At 41.2% G+C, this 17,903-nt stretch overlaps 1 protein-coding gene across 2 annotated transcripts in view; it reads right to left on the minus strand.

Moving 5' to 3' along the window:
- Positions 1-17,903, minus strand: part of AATF (apoptosis antagonizing transcription factor) — a 72,921-nt gene that overhangs the window by 26,091 nt on the left and 28,927 nt on the right. For both annotated transcript variants that reach the window (XM_090025376.1, XM_090025375.1), the window contains exons 5-9: positions 17,336-17,450; positions 16,802-17,006; positions 15,836-16,000; positions 14,689-14,772; positions 1,793-1,860 (exon numbers count right to left, since the gene is read on the minus strand). In XM_090025376.1, coding sequence (XP_089881502.1) covers positions 1,793-1,860; positions 14,689-14,772; positions 15,836-16,000; positions 16,802-17,006; positions 17,336-17,450 — 637 coding nt within the window. The remainder of the gene's footprint in view (positions 1-1,792; positions 1,861-14,688; positions 14,773-15,835; positions 16,001-16,801; positions 17,007-17,335; positions 17,451-17,903) is intronic.

Consider the following 17,903-nt stretch of genomic DNA (forward strand, 5'->3'; position numbering starts at 1 on the left):
TAAGTGACAGGGGTTATATTAACTTCATCAAGTGAAGTATGCAAAAGCCAGAATCCCCTGTAAATGAGATCCATTCCTCGCTTTTGGAAAACATATATATAAAATCACAGGCAAGTGCTTCTTTCCCACTTCCTCCATTAAAACTAGCAAATCCCAAACCAGAACCACTGCATAATGCTAAACCCATTTCTTTAAGCAAATACAGACCAGAAGGAAAACAACAAGCAAGTACGGCTTAATCTCCACCTGATCTTGAGAAGGGAACAAGCTCACGCAGAGCTTGTTCAAGTCCAAGAAGTTTTCGGGAGGTGGGGGACAAGTGCTTCTAGTCACAAACATTTTTTTTTTTTTTTTTTTTTTTAAAAGAAACAAGCGTCATCTTACCTGATTTACACAACAGAAACCCGACATCAGGGAAAAAAATCTAGCAAAATCCAATTACCACAATCTTAATATAATCTTAATTACTGTAATCTATTTTATTGTAAAGTCAGATAAATGTACAATGTAATCACCACTTAAATGTAATTTTGGCTATATCATGTTAAATTATAGTGAATAGCTTTCCATAATATTCCAGACATATACAAAATAAATCTGACGCACCGCACTAAAAATCGGGTAATATTTTACACGGATAAAAGTTATTTCCCCAACACAAAATTTCCTAATGCATAATCCTCCCCCCCTCAAACACACACACACACACACACACACACTCCAATATTAGTTTTCAGAGGAGAATTTGATTCCAGCATTTTCTGTTTCCCTTTCCTTTCCCCTTTTATGCTTTTCTAAATTATAGCCCTTGGCTATTTAAATGTATACTGTTCATTAGGCAGCATTTGTATTTTTTTAATTTTCTAACCACAGTACTAAAGCGAGAAATAAGAGAATTTACATTTTATTTTTGGCACACAGAAACTATGCCTCTGCTTTTTTAGCTGTACTGCATCTTTTTTCAGAGCAGGGAGAGAGCAGACAGGGGAATGGCTTAACTGATCGCAATACAGCAAGTTCAGCCCCCCTTAAAACAAAGGTAAGCCAGAGCTTGTAATGATACAGTGCCAAATTTCAACAGAGAGCAGTCACTTCATCTAGATCATGCTTGCCAGGTTGCAGTGAGAGACAGCCTTCCCTGTCCTGGGGAGTCTCATACAAGATCAGGGAAACAGGAAAGCAGGTCTCAACAGCCAGAAAGAAATAACACAGGTGATTTCAAAAAGAAATAAGCCTGGCTGCAAGAGTAATAATGCTTTCAGGCATCATGTTTAAGCCATTAATTATTATTGAGGTGATTTATCTATTTTATTTATAGCTATTCCTCTAGGTGCTGCACCAACAACTGAATCCAATAGTTCGAAAGTTTATTATAAGGCCTGGACCTGCTAAGCACAAGAGTTCCTGCTTACACTGAACACCCCATCTCCAAGCAGCATTTCCAAGCCTTGTATAGCCAAGCCTCTTCCACCCAAGCAAGTGTCCTCAATCTCCAACTCCGGACAAACTGAAAGGAGCCCTGCAATATGTCTTGAAGGCCAGCAAATTCAGGTGCCAGCAGTGTGCCCAAAACCTAGGAACTGCCAGAGAAAGTGCCTTGCTTAGCTAACCCTAAACCATCTTGTTTTTACCCTGTCCTGTGCAACTTAGTACACTTAATTTTCCCCCAGAAGTCACTGTCAAAAACTCATGTTCAACAGGGAGGGCTGTGAGGCTTTGTATCAGTGGGATCAGAAACTAATGGGAGAAAGCTGGCTGCATGGCATACAGGAAGCTGAAGCTCATCACTTACCTGCCCATCGCCACCTGATCGTTGGGGTCTAGAGAGCTGGTCTTGCGCTCTATGAGTTCTCTGAGAAGCTGGAGAAGGGAAGAAAATGACCAAAGTTAGGAAGACAGTACAGAACAAGAGGTAAGCACAGACATCAAGATTTTCAAGGAGCCCTAAGGGACTCTGGCATTGAAATCCCAATGAAACAAGGCTGCCTCACTCTCTTGACTCCTCTGAAAATCCCAACCCACAAGCTTTTGATGCCAAGGCAAGAATTTTAAGTGGCATGGTGACCCCTCCAAAAAGAGTACGATCAATAACACAAAGCCCAGCAGCAAGAGCAGGTGGATTCCTGTTAACCCCTTCCTTCAAAAAATAAGAAATAAAAGTGAGACTGGAGCATAACACAGAAGGCCATTAGGAAGACTTATAGCAGGACAGTTAATTTCAGATAGATCAATGAGTGGCGCAGCATTCCCTTCATCATTTTATGATTAGTTTAGTCCGCCCCATCAATATCAACTGAGAACCCAAAAGGTCAGGCAGACAGAGAGGAAGGACAGCGCAGAACACTGGCTCGACCATTCACATCCCCCTGCTGGGATAATGAACTAGAGATCTGGAGTCTGAGCAAGTGGGATGGACTTGGACTGGCCAACACTGTCTAAAAAGCAGGAACGTGAAGCCACCCTTGGGAATGCGGAGCCCATTTCCCAGAGGAGCTTATCAGGGAAACATGGTGAAACAAGCTATGATGTTTGTAGGCAGTACTTCGGTACAAATAATACAGCCAGCCCATGAAATAAGTAGGTGCAACGTACATGAATTATCACAAAAAGTCAGACCAACAGTGCATATGCCGGTCTGTCCCTCAGTTGCTTATCCCGTAGAAAACAAAGAGCTCCCAGAAAGCAAATATGCAATACCATGTCCATAAGAAGAAGTTTATTGTTGATTCTAAGCGTGTACTATATAGTGGAATATAAAATATATATACAATGCACACATGGACAACTATATTCTCATTTCATCCACTCTAATGACTAATGCTATTCATTATTCCCAACTTGATGGGAACTGCACCCAATCAAGCACAAGTCAGAAATCAGTGCACTGTCCCAATAATGCTTTCAGGGGACTATGGACCCACCAGGTCTCTCCCATCAGGGAGATCAATGCATTGCAACACCAGAGGACAGGATCTGGTTTGGCAGTGCCTCCTACCTATGAACTGGCAAGATGACACCGAGGGGCCTTTGGCAGTAATGAATGGAGCAACCACGGATGCAGAAAGAGCAGGGACTCAGGAATAAACAACAGGCTGAAATTTCTCCATGGACCCTTCCCTGGACAATCTCTTTTAAAAGTAGACACAGCCCAAAGCAGAGCAGAGAAGGTGCGATCCAGCTGGCACTTTGTGGACTTGCCCCGTTCTTTGGTTTCTGGCAGGAATAACAGGGGCTGAGTTTTCAGAGCCTGTGGGGACTTACGCACACTGCTCCCATTAACAGTGGTTGTTCAGCAGGCAACACACCATGAGCTGCAATGAGACCTCTGCCCCATAATCCCAAGTGCCTCTCTCCTAACCTTTATGAGGAAAAAACACTTCACAAAATAAGTCATGCACTGGTAAGGCAATAACATTTGCTCCAAGGACCAGCACAGCAAAATGTTTTTTACAGCTAAAGTAGAGATGCTAAAACAGGCTTTTCTATTTGCTATCCAAGCCCTGAGGAAAAGGCTTGGTTTTGATCTGTGCCTCTTCCTGCCATCTATCAGATGTGGCCTTTTGGGTACTACTGCTTACTGCCACTAGCTCTAATGCCTCGGGTATTAGTCAGCCTATCAACATACAGAAAAAAAAAATAAACCTCACATGACAGGGTATCTACAGGCTTTCCAAGCTGCAGCATTTCAGCAGTAAAATTAATCAATACAGATGGACAGGTCTCATCTTGACAGGACTCTGGAATGGAAGAGGAATCGAGGGTCATGCAGCCTGGTTGGGATCTGCCCAAGGAGGAAAGGCATGGGGATTTTTCCCCCTGTTCCTTGCCCTTGAAACCTGAAAGGAATCCAATGGTCAATTCAGATACTACAACAATGAACAGAAAGACTGCCAACACTATTGATGGGAGCTCAATAGGCCCTTGACTATAAGGGCTGAGTATACTCCATGTATAATATGCCCATTTATGCCAGCCTGCCTCACACATTGCTTGCAGTGCCCCTCTGCTCCAAACCGAGCAGAGCTGGGGCATTAAAAGCTGCCCCCGAGCACTGCTCTACAGAAGAAACATGGCCTACGTGTTGTGTGCATCTACCACTGTACTGATGAGCTACAGGGATGTAGCATCAGTGGGCACAAACCATGATGCAATGCTACTGCACGGTAGGGTCGGAAACAACCCATGCACCTCTGGGGCTGTGCAGTAATGATAGTTGTTGCGCAGTCATTTAGTATTTGCTAAAGCAAGTACTAAATGACTGCACAATAACAACTGCGCAACTGGGGGCAGGTGTAGACACACCCATGGGTACCAATCTCCTAAACAACTCACTAAAATACACAGGTAAAGCTACCCTTTCCCACTTCGCACACACTTTTTAAAAGTGCCATAAAATTAGATGGCTATAATTTGTGAGGATTTTTGCTTCTTAATAAAATAGAGACTTAAACAACGAAGGAAGATTTACACAAACCCTCCTTCAAGTCACATTTTATTGCAAGAAAGAACAGGCAATTCAAGCACAATTAAAAACCTCCCATGATTTTTTTTTTCTTTTCCTTATTTTGGGAGATTATTGCCACAGCAATTACATTTAAAAATGCAGGGAACAGAGGCCACTGGTTTATTATCACTAGAAAACAGCAAGCTATTTCTCTGCCCTGTTTATCTGATTGATTCTCAACATCTTTCTGGCACACAATCTATCAGTTTATCTCTCCCACTTCATCACAGTCACTTCTGGCAGCTAAATACAAGATCCAAATCCAGTGTTACACAGACATACGACACAGTAAACCTATGTAACACTGCTACTCTGTAAACAGCTGCCCTTAAGGCTAAGCAAAAATGGGCTCTTGGTTTCGAGTCAATATTCTGTCAGAAGCAAGGTGGGAGGGAGAGTTTTAAAAGCAGGAAGAAATGGTGCGACTGTCTCACCGGTTTCTTCATAGTCCAGCAAGAAACATTCTGCTAATATTGTACGGTGTCCTCTTATGTTGGCTCTTTGGCATGAGGACACAGAGAAACCCACTGGCAGAGCCTGGGATACCGCAGCCTGATAACGCACTCATTTGCTCTGATGGCTAAAAAGTAGTGCCATTCCCTTCTACTTCTTTTCTGACTCTAGCAATTTGCATATTTAATTCACGTTTCCCTCTTCCCTTGCAACAGCTATATACCGAATGCCTGACAAATGCTTTTCTGGACATCGCCTTTTCCAACAGACAAGTGTGAATTACAAGATAAATAACTTGGAAGCTGCATAGTCTGGAGGATACATTACAAGTAGGGAACTCAGCAGCTGGGGTTCTGCTCCCCGCTAGTCTCACACCAATTCAATGGCCAGGTGATCTAACATCTCTGCCACGTGTCCGCACATATAAAATGGGAATGTGGACCGTAGCTATGTCATAAAGGTGTTACTAGACTTACACAATTAGCGTGTGCAGAAAAGTGCAATGCAAAAGCAATTATTCTGCAATAGCTATGGACAACGTTGAAGGATTTATGCCCGGAATCATTCAGGTGGATTTGATCACTGATCACACTGTGAATGAGAGATGGGAATATCCCCCCAGAAAAAAAGATGGAGCTCACCTTCCGCAAGTATTCTGACATGTGATTCACATTAACTCTCCATCTAACGCAGCTCCCAAGCTATTTCATTGCCACTGGCAAACAGTGGTGTGAAACCGCCAGAATGAACACCTCTGATATAATTAAAAAGCGAGAGTCTTTCATTTAACACATTAAGTACATGTACGTACACGCGTGACTGCATTGTGGATATATCCAGACAGCATACAAGGAAGAAAGGTAGCAATTTATGGTAGAAGTTTTAGAAATGTTGACAGGATCCCACTGATCAGATAAGACACACAGTATATATTCTATTCATTAGTCGCGCAATGTGCATGCTAAGTTCTGAATCTTACTGTTTAAATTTGCACTGAGCTCAGGAGATCTCTTGGGAGACTGTCTTTTGTTCCAATATAGGATCCTACAAGGTATGTATGTACGCATACAAAAATAAAAAAGAACAATTAGGAAAGCCATAAACAGAGTTGCTACAGTGCCACATATCAAGCAGGAAGTCTATGAAACACCAGAAATCCAAGGTTCACTTAGAATGAACTCCCTAAATCAAAATTTTAACTACAAATGCTTTTCTATTAAAGTACTTCAGTTTTCACTACAAATGGGAACTTGTACAAGATTGTCTGCTTCTAAGTACACAAACACAAGGGGAGAATGCAATTATCTACCAGCCACAACTTCAGCAATGCTTCTATCTTTGTTCAGCTCCTCATATACATAAGAAAAAAAAAATGTAGTTCCTGAAGTCACAATACCTCTGTGCACTACTCTGCTTTGCTTTGCAGGGTGTTACAATGCCAACCCTCAGACATCCATCTGGTTTCTTTATATTCGCAACAGACCTAAGCAATCTCAAGAGGGAAATGCCTTTCTGTCTCTCTCGAATGGATTAAGAGCACCACTGTGACCATAATGCATCTAATCAACGTTCACTCCAGGCTACATTACTGCAGTGCACTCTATAAGGAGCTGCCCTCATGCAGAACACTGCTGCTTGCCACCTTATGAAGCTGGGTCACTACAAGCATGTAATTCTCCCACGCAACCCCTTGCACCAGCTATCCCTTTTCTCTAGGATACAAGAGGAGTCAGGTGCGGGCTACAGAGTATGCTGAATGGTCTGGGGCTGGTAGAACTGGCTGGTGGTATTGCTGCTGTCATAGTCTAAGATTAAACTCAAAACCTAAGCAGCGAGACATTTCCAGTAGAGGGCCTGCTCCGGGGGAACCATTTCTTTCTGATCAGTCACCAAGTCCAAGACCAGCCAGTTCAATATGCACCTAGTACCCCTCCTACTACACCCATTACAGTGTGCTGAATCGCACAGGCAGGAGTGGGTGGAATGAATCCTTCCTAACGCAGCTGGACTTAGGGTTCCCTGTTCCTGGTGCTGCAATGTAGGCATCTTGGACAAGAAAGGATCTGGTCTCTGCAGCAGTCGAGACACTAGGTACGGAGGGGTCTTAAACATATTAATACCACAGGAGCTCTTACTTTTGGCAGTGGTGGGAGGGGGGCAGCGAACAGGCATGGGTGATTCATGCTGGTGTCTGTTCTCCCATCTGTATGCAGAGGTGCTAACAGGGAAAGCCACATGCAACAGCGGAGAAAAAACCAAGACGGAATCCAGCCATCAGTCACAGCAGGGGCTGTTTTCTTGACCTTGGAGCTCAAGGTGAAAATGACCTTTCTATGCAGGGGTGACTGCAAGATTTAGGAGGTTGAGCAGCAAACAAAACAGGAGGGAGAGAGGGGGGCAGAGGGAGTAGGGACAGGAGAGAAATTAGGAAATGGAAATAAACGCCGTGAAGCATCTTATTACATCTAAATAGTGTGCGTCCTAAAGCTGAAGATATAAATCATGCTAACAATGGTTACTAAAATAAAAGTGGATGTTAGCCAGAGGCTACCACTGAAAAAGTCAGTCTAGACCTGCCTCGCTGCCTATGGTCTTTAAAGATTTGATTAGTTTTTCCGCTTTCTAGTTCAGTCTTGCATTCAGTCCATGCTCCAGAGCCAGCTAGGACCCAGGATACAGAATGAATGATAAATTCATTTACTGAATAAAGTAACACTGTTTTCGCAGCACAAGACCTAGAACACTTCCAAAGCTGTAATATTTCATTAAGCTTGGCGATTCTGGCTAAAATTTATTAGTCAAAACAGAAAACTCTCATCAGACCCCATATATTCCATTAGGAGTGATATATGGTGTCGCCCAATGTCTAATTATTAACTAGGAAGTGTAAGTAAATCACTATCAGCATTAAGCCCTGATGTGTGAAGACAGAGTTGGAGTTAAGCAATTTCAGCAGTAAAAGGTTTTTATTTGAATCATTTGCTTTTACCCTCCCCACTCCCACCTCCCCCCAAAAAGCTAATATAATTATCTTTTTAAATGAACACCACAAAATTATAGTTGTAACTAAGAGAAGTAACTTTGCCACTCAACTCACCACTCCCAAAGAAGCAGTAACCCGGAGGCTGGACCTGCATTTTATAAACTATGCCACAGTATTCTGACAAAGGACATGGCAAATGGAATAAAGGCCCTCACATCTTTTAGCAGTTTTATGTGCCTTTGGTACCAGGTGGCAGCATTTGCTGAAGTTAATGGCAGCACCTGTGCAGTTAAGAATTTAGTAAAACTTCACACCAGAATGAGAGAGGCTTTATAGCTACACACTTCAAACTAACCTTAGTGCCACAACCGTGGAATTCACTGAGCTACTACCATGCAGAGGTACAACACTATTTCAGTTCAGGTTTACAGTCTCCTTGCTCTATAGGGAAGTCACATTACTTAGGTTTGGGTACAGAAAAAAAACCCAACCCCATTACAGCAAGTTAAAACGTGCACAGAGCTTTGCCACACATCCGCTGCCCTGCGGTAACTATCTACGTGCCTGCCCAGCGTAAGTCCCTATCCTGTTTTCCTTCTCTGGAATTTGTTCATTTGTCCCTACTGTTACATTCTCTGTAGTTCATTCTGAGAGAGGTTTGCTAGCCTGTTAACATGCATTTTATAAGTCCCAGTCCCTGCTCACCTCTTTTGTTTTACCATAAAATTCTTATATCAATTCAAGCAAAATTTTCAACCCTACCTGAAAAAAATTGCTATACTGAGAGGTCTTAAAAAAAACCTGTTACATAAAAAAGGAACATTTTCTTGTTTGTCTTTCAAAAGACAAAACAAGCATGCACTGCTGTCCCTCTTGCCTGCTGAGTTCATGGAAGAAATAAAGTAAGGAAAAAGTCACTCTTGCTCTAAACTGAAAGTTGACAGAGCCGTCCAGACCTATGATAAAACTAACGGCTCAACTGAGTATGCCCTAATCTAGATTTCCCCCCCCCCGTCATTCTTTGTAAAGACAAAAATCATATTTCTCCCCCTTATCTGTGCTTCTAATAAAAGAGCATAAATAGTGATAAATAAAGCTGTATTTTACAGTTCTTTCTGTTTACTTTTTGCAACAGGCTGCTTGGATAGGGACACTAATATTCTCTTTCAAGATCCCATACACTAATGTGCTTTATTCCTGGATTTCTAGCCATGCCATACAAAATTAGGATCCACTGATAGTGTACTGACTTTTAAAATCACCATTTTTTTGTACTGGGTTTTCTATAATCTATTCTGGAATGCAAAACCACAAACTGCAAGTCTAAACCTCTTCATAGCACCTTTTTAAATATTCCACTGAAATTAAGTTATGTATAGAAAAGGCTAAAGGCTGTGGATTCTGTTTTCTAATAACCCATTAAGAGAAGTTCCAAATCAAGCTTTAAAACGTGTTATTAACCATCTACTGAGCCATTTGAAAGATACATGCCTGTGATAAGAGTATTGTATTGCCATTAACCTATGGGATGGTTCGAGACATCTCTTATTCACACAAAACTCTAAATGCATCTAATTAAAGCCACAAGATCAGCTGTCCATATTAATCACTCACCAATTTAATTAAGGTAAACCAGCTTGTCAGAAAGCTAGTCTTCTCTCTATTCTTCACAATTATCGACTTTTAATAGTTCACTGGATTAGTAATTACTTGTTTATGGCATTATCAAATACCTGGGAGACACAAAAACAGTATGTGACCGGGAACAGTTTTTAATGTACTCTTGCTTGGAATTTGAGGATAAATTTAATGCCGTCAAATTAAGTTTAAAAAGGGCACACCGTTCAATTTAAAGGACTGTAAAACTCACAAGAAAATCATATTAAGCTGGAAGCATCCTCATAAGCATTTGAGATCTGGAAGCTGATTTTGTGACAAACTTAGGTTAAACTGTTCTTTGAGATAAAAACCAGATGTGAACAAGGGCTTAGTAAAATCACTACTTTTTAAATGAATTGCTAAAATACATATATTTGGTATCTTATACAGAACATCACATAGAAGTTGCTAATGTCAGTAATATTAGGAGGGTCTGTCGGTGTGTCTGTGTAAGGGAGCTATCTGCCCCCCCCCCAAAGAAATGTACCCACATCCAGGATTAAACGCAGCACATGTTTAACAGTTGCATCATGTCTATGCGAACACTTTAGGGGTAGGTGCTCTCCAGAACACTACTCTGATTCACTTATTTCACCCAATGAAATGCCACCATCAGTATCTGAAAATATGAGGGCTCCCATTCAAGCAGATCCACTGTGAGCCTGCTTGGCTGATGAGAAATGGGGTGATCACAGCACAAGACAACATGGACGCAGGCAATTTTAAAAAGCAATAATGTACAATGCAATACAAGCCGGATCGGGAAAAGCTAGGTATATTTCTTAATTCTCCATAGGCATACCTGCTGCCATCAATGATGAACATTTGTTCTGGGAAGAACTGCTACCAATGGAACTCTTAGCATACGAACATTAACCTAATTCCTGTTGGAGATAAACCAATTTCAACTCTCTTCGTTACTAACGGAGTATTTCAACCTAATAATAAAATCCCCACAGTAATATGTCAAACCTGCAGTACTCCAGTGGCCAGCTGGAAAGTTAAGTCTTAATACCACAGTATGTAGTAATGAATTGTAAGTAAAAAGAGCTTCTAAAACAAAACGAAAGAGCTTATTAAATCTTACAATCATGTGTGAATTACAGTGTAGGGTAAAGACAAATGGAGTCTAGACCCACATTGCTTTTAGCAATAAAGATCTTTCTGAGGCTGTTTATTGTATTTTCCAGTGTACAAGTGGTGTTTTCCCTCCAAAATTAAGATGCATCTTATGCACCACAGCTATCTGTTGAAAAATAATTTAAATAATCGTAATGAAAACTGACCAACATTTAAATAAAACTTAAGTTAAATAACTTTTCCTGAAAAAATTTTACCCTCTTAGAGGGATATTCAGAATCATACAATACTATACACAGGTGTGCCTTATCATTAGAAAATATAGTAATTATTCTTGCCCAACATCCCTAAATAAAAGCAGCTTTGTTCCCCTTATAAATAGCTGAGAAAGAGAATGTAACCATTCAGTGTAGTGCACAGGAATAAAAATTTTTAAGTGAAATTATTTTTCCTTTCCTACAATTCATTACTAGATTGTCTGCTTGTAAAAATGAACCACGAGAGAAAACAGGGGTCAGTAGAATTAACTGATGAAACAAAAATGGTCAAATCCTGAATCATCCCACTAGGCATCCAGGGCAAGTTCCACTGAATGCCACGGATGGTCTGGAAAAGAAGATCCTGCTTTCCTGGAGGCGAGATACAATCTTATCACTCCAGGAACACAATCTGGAACAAAACAGTCCATGTATTTATACCACCTCAGCTTTGCTGTGGTCACCAACTTGGGCTAGACTTCTACTGTCCTTCCTAGAACTGAATGATTTTTTTCCTCTTAAATAATAATCAGTACCTAAAATGCAGTACTATTTTTTTAAAAGAATTAAAAAAAAAAACCACCAAAAAGAAAAAAGCACTGAGAAGCCGATGTATATCATGGACAGAGGTCAGACTTTCAGATGTGCTGAACAATAGTCCCAGCCCTATCAGAGTTGCTGGTACCTGTTACTTCAGAAAGAATTGGGTCCTTTGATATATTTTATTTAGGCATGTACACACACACACACACACACACACAAAAAGAACTTGCACAGTTATGACCAGTATACACACACACACACACACAAAGAACTTGCACAGTTATGACCAGTATACACACACACACACACACACACACACACAGAAAGAACTTGCACAGTTATGACCAGTGATCCTGATTTTCTAATCCCCAATTTTTGGATTAAAATCCACATCTTTCCATGATTAAAATAAAACTATCTATATATAGATATCTATCTATATAGATAGGCAGATCTCTCTCAGTATAGATACATATATATGTATTAGTGGTGTTAAAACACATTTTTCTGTGATTAAAATGAAATGCCACTGTATATATAGTTTTAATCATGGGAAAATGGGGATTTTGGGTTACTGTTTTTAATCCAGAAATTGGGGATTTTTTTTTTAAATCAGAGAAAACCAGGATCCCTGGTTATGACCATCTGAAAGAAAAATACATTCGCTGTATTGTCACCAGTCTATTGTAATGCACTCTACCCTTTCTGAATGCAACACTCAGCTCCAGCTTACTACCCTGACAAATAAAGGAAAGCACTTTATGAAACCAATTTAATTGGGAGGTGACAGAAAACATACAGCCATTTTCTTGAGCCTTATCACTGAATTGGCTTCAGCTCCAATCTCTGCCAAATCCCACTCAACAGAAGAAATTAACCAGGTCAGCGGAACAGGTGCTACGCTGTGTCTGTCAAGGGGCTGGCATCCCCACAATTACTTGCACACAATGAAGCGGTAATCTTTACAGATCATCTCTTCCAAGAAGCATATTGGGGACGGGAGGAGAAGAGAAGGCTGGAAGGGAGGGAGGGAGAAAGGATAAAAAAAGCAAGAAAGGAAAATGAATGTGTAGCTGCCTCGCGGCTCAGCAGATGTCTGTGCGTGATGTACGAGGCTAGGATAAGCTGTCGTAGCCTGCTGCCAGGGACTGGTAAGTGATTAAAGCCTCCACAGTCCTAAGCACCATATTTAGAGTCTATGGGGTTTCGAGACTTGCACCCATTCCTTGCTGTGCTGCCAGATGTTGTCGACTGCTCCCGCTCCTATTCACTGTGCGCGGGTGGCAGCAGTTGGTAAAGCGAGTAATGCAATCTGGAACGTTTCCGGAGATGCTGTACATTAAACGAGTGTCACCCATCATTCACCTCTGCAGAACGCTGAACCAACTCCAATTTGCTGCCACTTCCCTCTTGGGAAATGGCCAAGATACAGTTGTGCCTGGCAGACCCATTTGTTTTACTCAGGTGTTTCTCTTCCCTCAATGACCTCTATTAGTTTAAGTTTTAATTTAGATTAACCCCAGCACCCCAATTAACCAGTAAGGGGAAAAGCTAAGATGTGACTAGTCATAATTCTGGAATCAGAATTTATCGAAATTAAAATTATTAGCAGGGAGGAAGGGCCACTCAGTTACTGCTATTTTTCTTCCAAAACTTCACATTTCAGGGCCAATAAAATCCTGCTGTCCAGGCTGAAGCACTGCCAGTCAAAGCTATTTCCCCTTGTTCATTGCAGTAACTTATTAAGCTGGCTTAATTTGCAATATGCTCTTGTTACACACTTGGACTCTTACAGATGCGGGTAACATTTAATTCTCTCTCAATATTACCCGCATGGTATCTGGCACAGATCTTGCCTTCTAGTCATTGCTGCTGAAAAGCAAAGATTACAACTGTCTCCATGCGAAAGGCTCTGAAGAAGGATGGAAAGCCTCTGCCTGTCATGGAGATGCCATTCATCTCACACCAGCGCTAGGAAGCATGTTGTTATGGTAAATGCACTGTGCCAGGCAGAAGATTCAGGTCCCATTCCTGATCTGCAGTTGGCTGCCTTGAGCAGATTGCTTGCATGACCAGGTTTTCAAAAGTGTTCAGCCCTGTCCTAAACTCTGTCACTAGGACAGTCTAAGGAAAACTCCCATTGATCTCAACAGAAGCCACATTACAGCAATGCTAAAAACATGTAAAAACTGCACCCACCAGTTTCCCCATGCTCTCCCCAGCTATAAAATGTAAATAATGCATACTGACTTCACAAGTATGTTCTGTTTACTGGCCCAGACCCTGTACTTTTAAAGCCTATTAACCCTGAAAGCACTTAAATATTTCTGGCTGAATTAGTTATCATATCTTAGTCTGTAATTCCAGCCTCTTTCCCCATACTCCAATTGTCCCATGATTTTACCAGCAGGTCTAATGAACCGTTCAATTTAGAAATTTCCAGCTTTCTAATGCTATAATTGTATTTGTTTAGTCCTGATGTTAAAACTTTCTCTGAATCCTCATACGAACAGTAATTTTTTGGGCACTGGGCCAGCACTTAATATAGCAAACCATATTCGTAAAACTACTGTAATTTTCATTGTGTTTTTTATGCCGCCGGCATTGTCCTTTGCTACACAAATTACAAACAATGATTCCCCACCCACCCCAGCCTGCTGCTTCAGGAGCACCGTGCAGTTTCTGTCTCTCCAAGAATTCCAAAAATAAAAAGCACTGGGATCAATCCAAGCCTAGTACAGCTTTGGAAGTTCAGTTGTATTTTCTATCTGCATGCATGTTAAACAACCTGTGTGTTGGGACAAGGGCAACTAATGTGCCATTGAGCAGCTACAGGAATTGCAGCTTTGATGACACACTCCCCTGCACAGAACTTTTTGGTTTCTTTTTTTAACTTGCAATGACTTCTGCCCTTTCTGGTCACCCTCATGGACCACAGGTTAAACAATCCTGACCCACATGTTCTAATAAAGCTCAGCAGCACCTTACACCAATGCTAGAAGAACGGAAAGACTGGGCTCAGATAGCTTGGCAGTCTGAAAAGTAAAACTTCAGGACGTCATAAAATACAGAGAAAAGGTAGAAATTACGTATGTTAAATCTAATAACAAATATTGGTTTTCTTCAGACAGAGGATCCGACTGCATTAACTCTAGAAGAGCCAAAAGCCAAGGAAAGCCATAAAACAGAACAGCTCTCCAGAAACCCACCTGGTGGTAAAAGTCATCATCATCAAAGATCTCTTCATCCACATCTTTCAGGTGTGTGTTGGATTTTGTTTGAGGAAGGACTTCCTAGAAGAGCAGTGACAATGTCTGTAAGGCCCATATGGGTGTATGTTCTAGACATCACATCTCAAGCAGACACAGAATTGCATCTTAATTCAAATTTAAAGCTCTATTTTCAACACATTCTTGTAGATTCTTCAATAAGTACAGTCTTGGTTCTTTTAGAAAGAGATGTCTATCTAAATATACGAGGAAGTGGAAAGGACTCCAGAGAAAAGTGGTGGAAGCCCTACTGCTTGTGACATTTGAAGTAAAGCTTAACAAAAAGTAGTAGTAAGTATATAACAGAAAACTATCTTGTATTCACAAGTAATAATAGGATCCAGTAGGTCTTGTGCATCTCAAACATGGATGACAGCATGCCAAGCTTACAAATATTTAAAGGCATGTTGGGTGGATGTTAACATCTCCTATTATAACCTCATTGGGGGTTTTTTCTAGTTTAAGTATCTGATTATTAGAAGGATTTCGGCTGCAACAGAAAAAAGACTGCCGGTGTTAAAATCCCTTATTCTCAGCTAGGAAATGAGCACAAGTTATACAGAATCTGTCTCATTTACATTACATCCCTTACATGCGTCTGACTGAATACATTTTTTAAATGTAGGGGAAATTTATTTTCAAGTACAATAATTTTATGTTCTACTGCATCCTATATACTGACTTAAGAACAAGATTAGCAGGTATACCATAGTGCAATTTTTAGTCCCAAATTCCTGGGGCAACAATTTTAAAAGCTGCTATTCAGGGCCAAATTTTGCAGTGGTTTCCTTAAGGAACAGGATATGGGCTTTGTGACAGAGTCAATACCTATAGTAGAATCAAGGTAAAATATTGGCATAACCCCACCTTGAGTCTTGTACTGGCTACCAAGAACTGACATAGGAACCAATCCAATCGTTGTGAAACAGAAGGGCAAAGAAGCTTAGTCCTTTTGGCCTATTAAAGATATTGTCACTCACCCACACTCTACACAAAAACAAAACGTTACCCACTAAAAGCCCACATTAGTTCATTTGCAGAGTTTCATTACTGCCATAGCAGGAGTTTTATAAATAAAAATGCTTACCGAATTTCCAGGCAAAGATTCAGGGACTGGAGGAGATTCCTGCTCTGGCTTTCCAAGCACTCTGTACACCGATCGCTTGGTCTGTGTCCGTCGTAGCAATCTCTCTTTGTCCATCATAATATGATCAATCTGAGTCAAGACTGAACGCTCAAAGGCACTGAAACCCTGAAACAACATTAACTAGTGTCAGATAATGCAGAAAGCTGCTGCTCAAGGCAGCAATGTTCCTCTATCTTTCCATGTCAGTGGATAAGCAGACAGTGTTCCAAGCAGGAGGAGGAGGGCAAGCTTGGATTTTGTTTTTTTGTTGTAGGGGTGTTTGTTTTTTCTTTTTCCCTCTTGTAACTACTGACTTGAGGCAAGTTGAAAGCCTAACTTAATAGACTAGCTTCACCATTCAAGCTCAGAGAAACGTCTAAGTGATTAATATTAACCCCTTCATGTTGAGAACCCTGGATCTTCAGGCAAAACGAATTGCCAGCTGAATTCAAGTGCTCAGTTCTGTGTTTTTACAATAAATTATATGTCATTGGTTACTTTACAAGACACAAATAGCTAGTCGATTAGGAATTCAGAAATCATCATACTCAACGAACCTAGCCATCCTGTTTCCAGCAGTGACTGGCACCATGTGCTTCAGAGAAACATAGGAAAGCCCTGCAAAAGGTAGCTCTGAAATAACCTGCCATTGGGGAAATTTTCTTCCTGACCCTCAACAGTAGAAGCTAGTTCATGCCCTTGAAGCCTCAAGGTTTATACCCATTTCCCAAACTCTCAGGAGCTGCTTTTTTTAGTTTGTTTCTATTCTGGATGGGAGGGGGTTGGGTTTTAATGCTTATTGTTGTAGCTATCGACTCAGTTTAAAATGGTCACAAATTGGATGTGAAATACTTGCTATTCCAAACATTTCTGGGAAATGAGACACACCAATGCACACAAACACATGCACTTGTGCCCCAGACTTGCCTTCCCCAGCTTTCCAGAAGCCAGTTTTGTCTTGTCATGCCACTTCTGCAGCGTGTTGTCCCGATACATTCGGAAGTCAGCAAATCGCTTGGCCATGAATTCTGGATAATCTTCCATCTCCAGCTTTCGCTTGGGTGGGCCTCGCCTCCTCTTTCGATCCTCACCTCCCATCTCTTCGTCACTGCCACTGGGGATTTCATCATCACTAAAAACAAAAAGCAAAGCTCTACAAGCTGACAAGCAAGAAACAACATCAGTTCTAGAGCTAGTCGCCTTTCTTCACAGATCAGGAATGAATGATGGGTAGTTAACAAATTTAGGATTCCCTCCCCTGCCAAAAAGTTACAAAACACATTTTCTGTGAAAATGAGGGGTCTACTAGTTTTCTGGGTGCAGTGGCTGTTTCTCAACTGCAACAAGAAATGAGAGAGAACAGATAAGATGGGAAAGTTTAGAAAGTTTGCATTTTGTTCTTCTTTAAAAAATTAGGGACTAGGTAGCCTACTGCAAGGCCCAGTCTTGTTCTCTATTTACCTCTCCACATCTGAGCGCTTTCCATCTACCAGATGCCTCGTGCCAGGATACTGATAAAACAGCTCATCCTGCAAGTCCACCAGTGTTCTCATCAATGCCTTCAGGGCTTTGTAACCTGCAGAGCAAGAGACGTCAAGAGACGTCAGTGACATTTCCATGCAGATCTCCACTTCCAGTGGAAAAAAATTTACTTTGCAAGTTTCCAAGGAACAGGGAAGGGGAGGAGGGACATAAAGAAAGGAAACTGAATTCTTGCAAAACTACAACTAGTTGCTGTTTTCTGTGCTTACCAAACAGGCAGTGCCAGAAATAAAAATGTAGCTAAAATTAAGTGCAGCAAGATCTGATCTATAGGGAAAACTCCAACAACAACCTGGCAGATTTAGTGAAAGGATTCTGATCAGTCAAAACAGCACTGCAGGCTGAGTAGAGCAGTCTCCAGGACTACCCAACAGGCCCCTTTCACAAATTCTAAGTTGTCTTAACAACAGAAGCAAAATTAAACAAGAAGAGGATCAATGCAAAATCCAAGGTTTGTTTTCAGGCAGCTCAGCACCTATTTCCCACG

This window comes from Crocodylus siamensis, chromosome 13, assembly GCF_052110815.1.
Source record: "Crocodylus siamensis isolate JL-2025a chromosome 13, ASM5211081v1, whole genome shotgun sequence".
Taxonomy (NCBI): domain Eukaryota; kingdom Metazoa; phylum Chordata; order Crocodylia; family Crocodylidae; genus Crocodylus; species Crocodylus siamensis.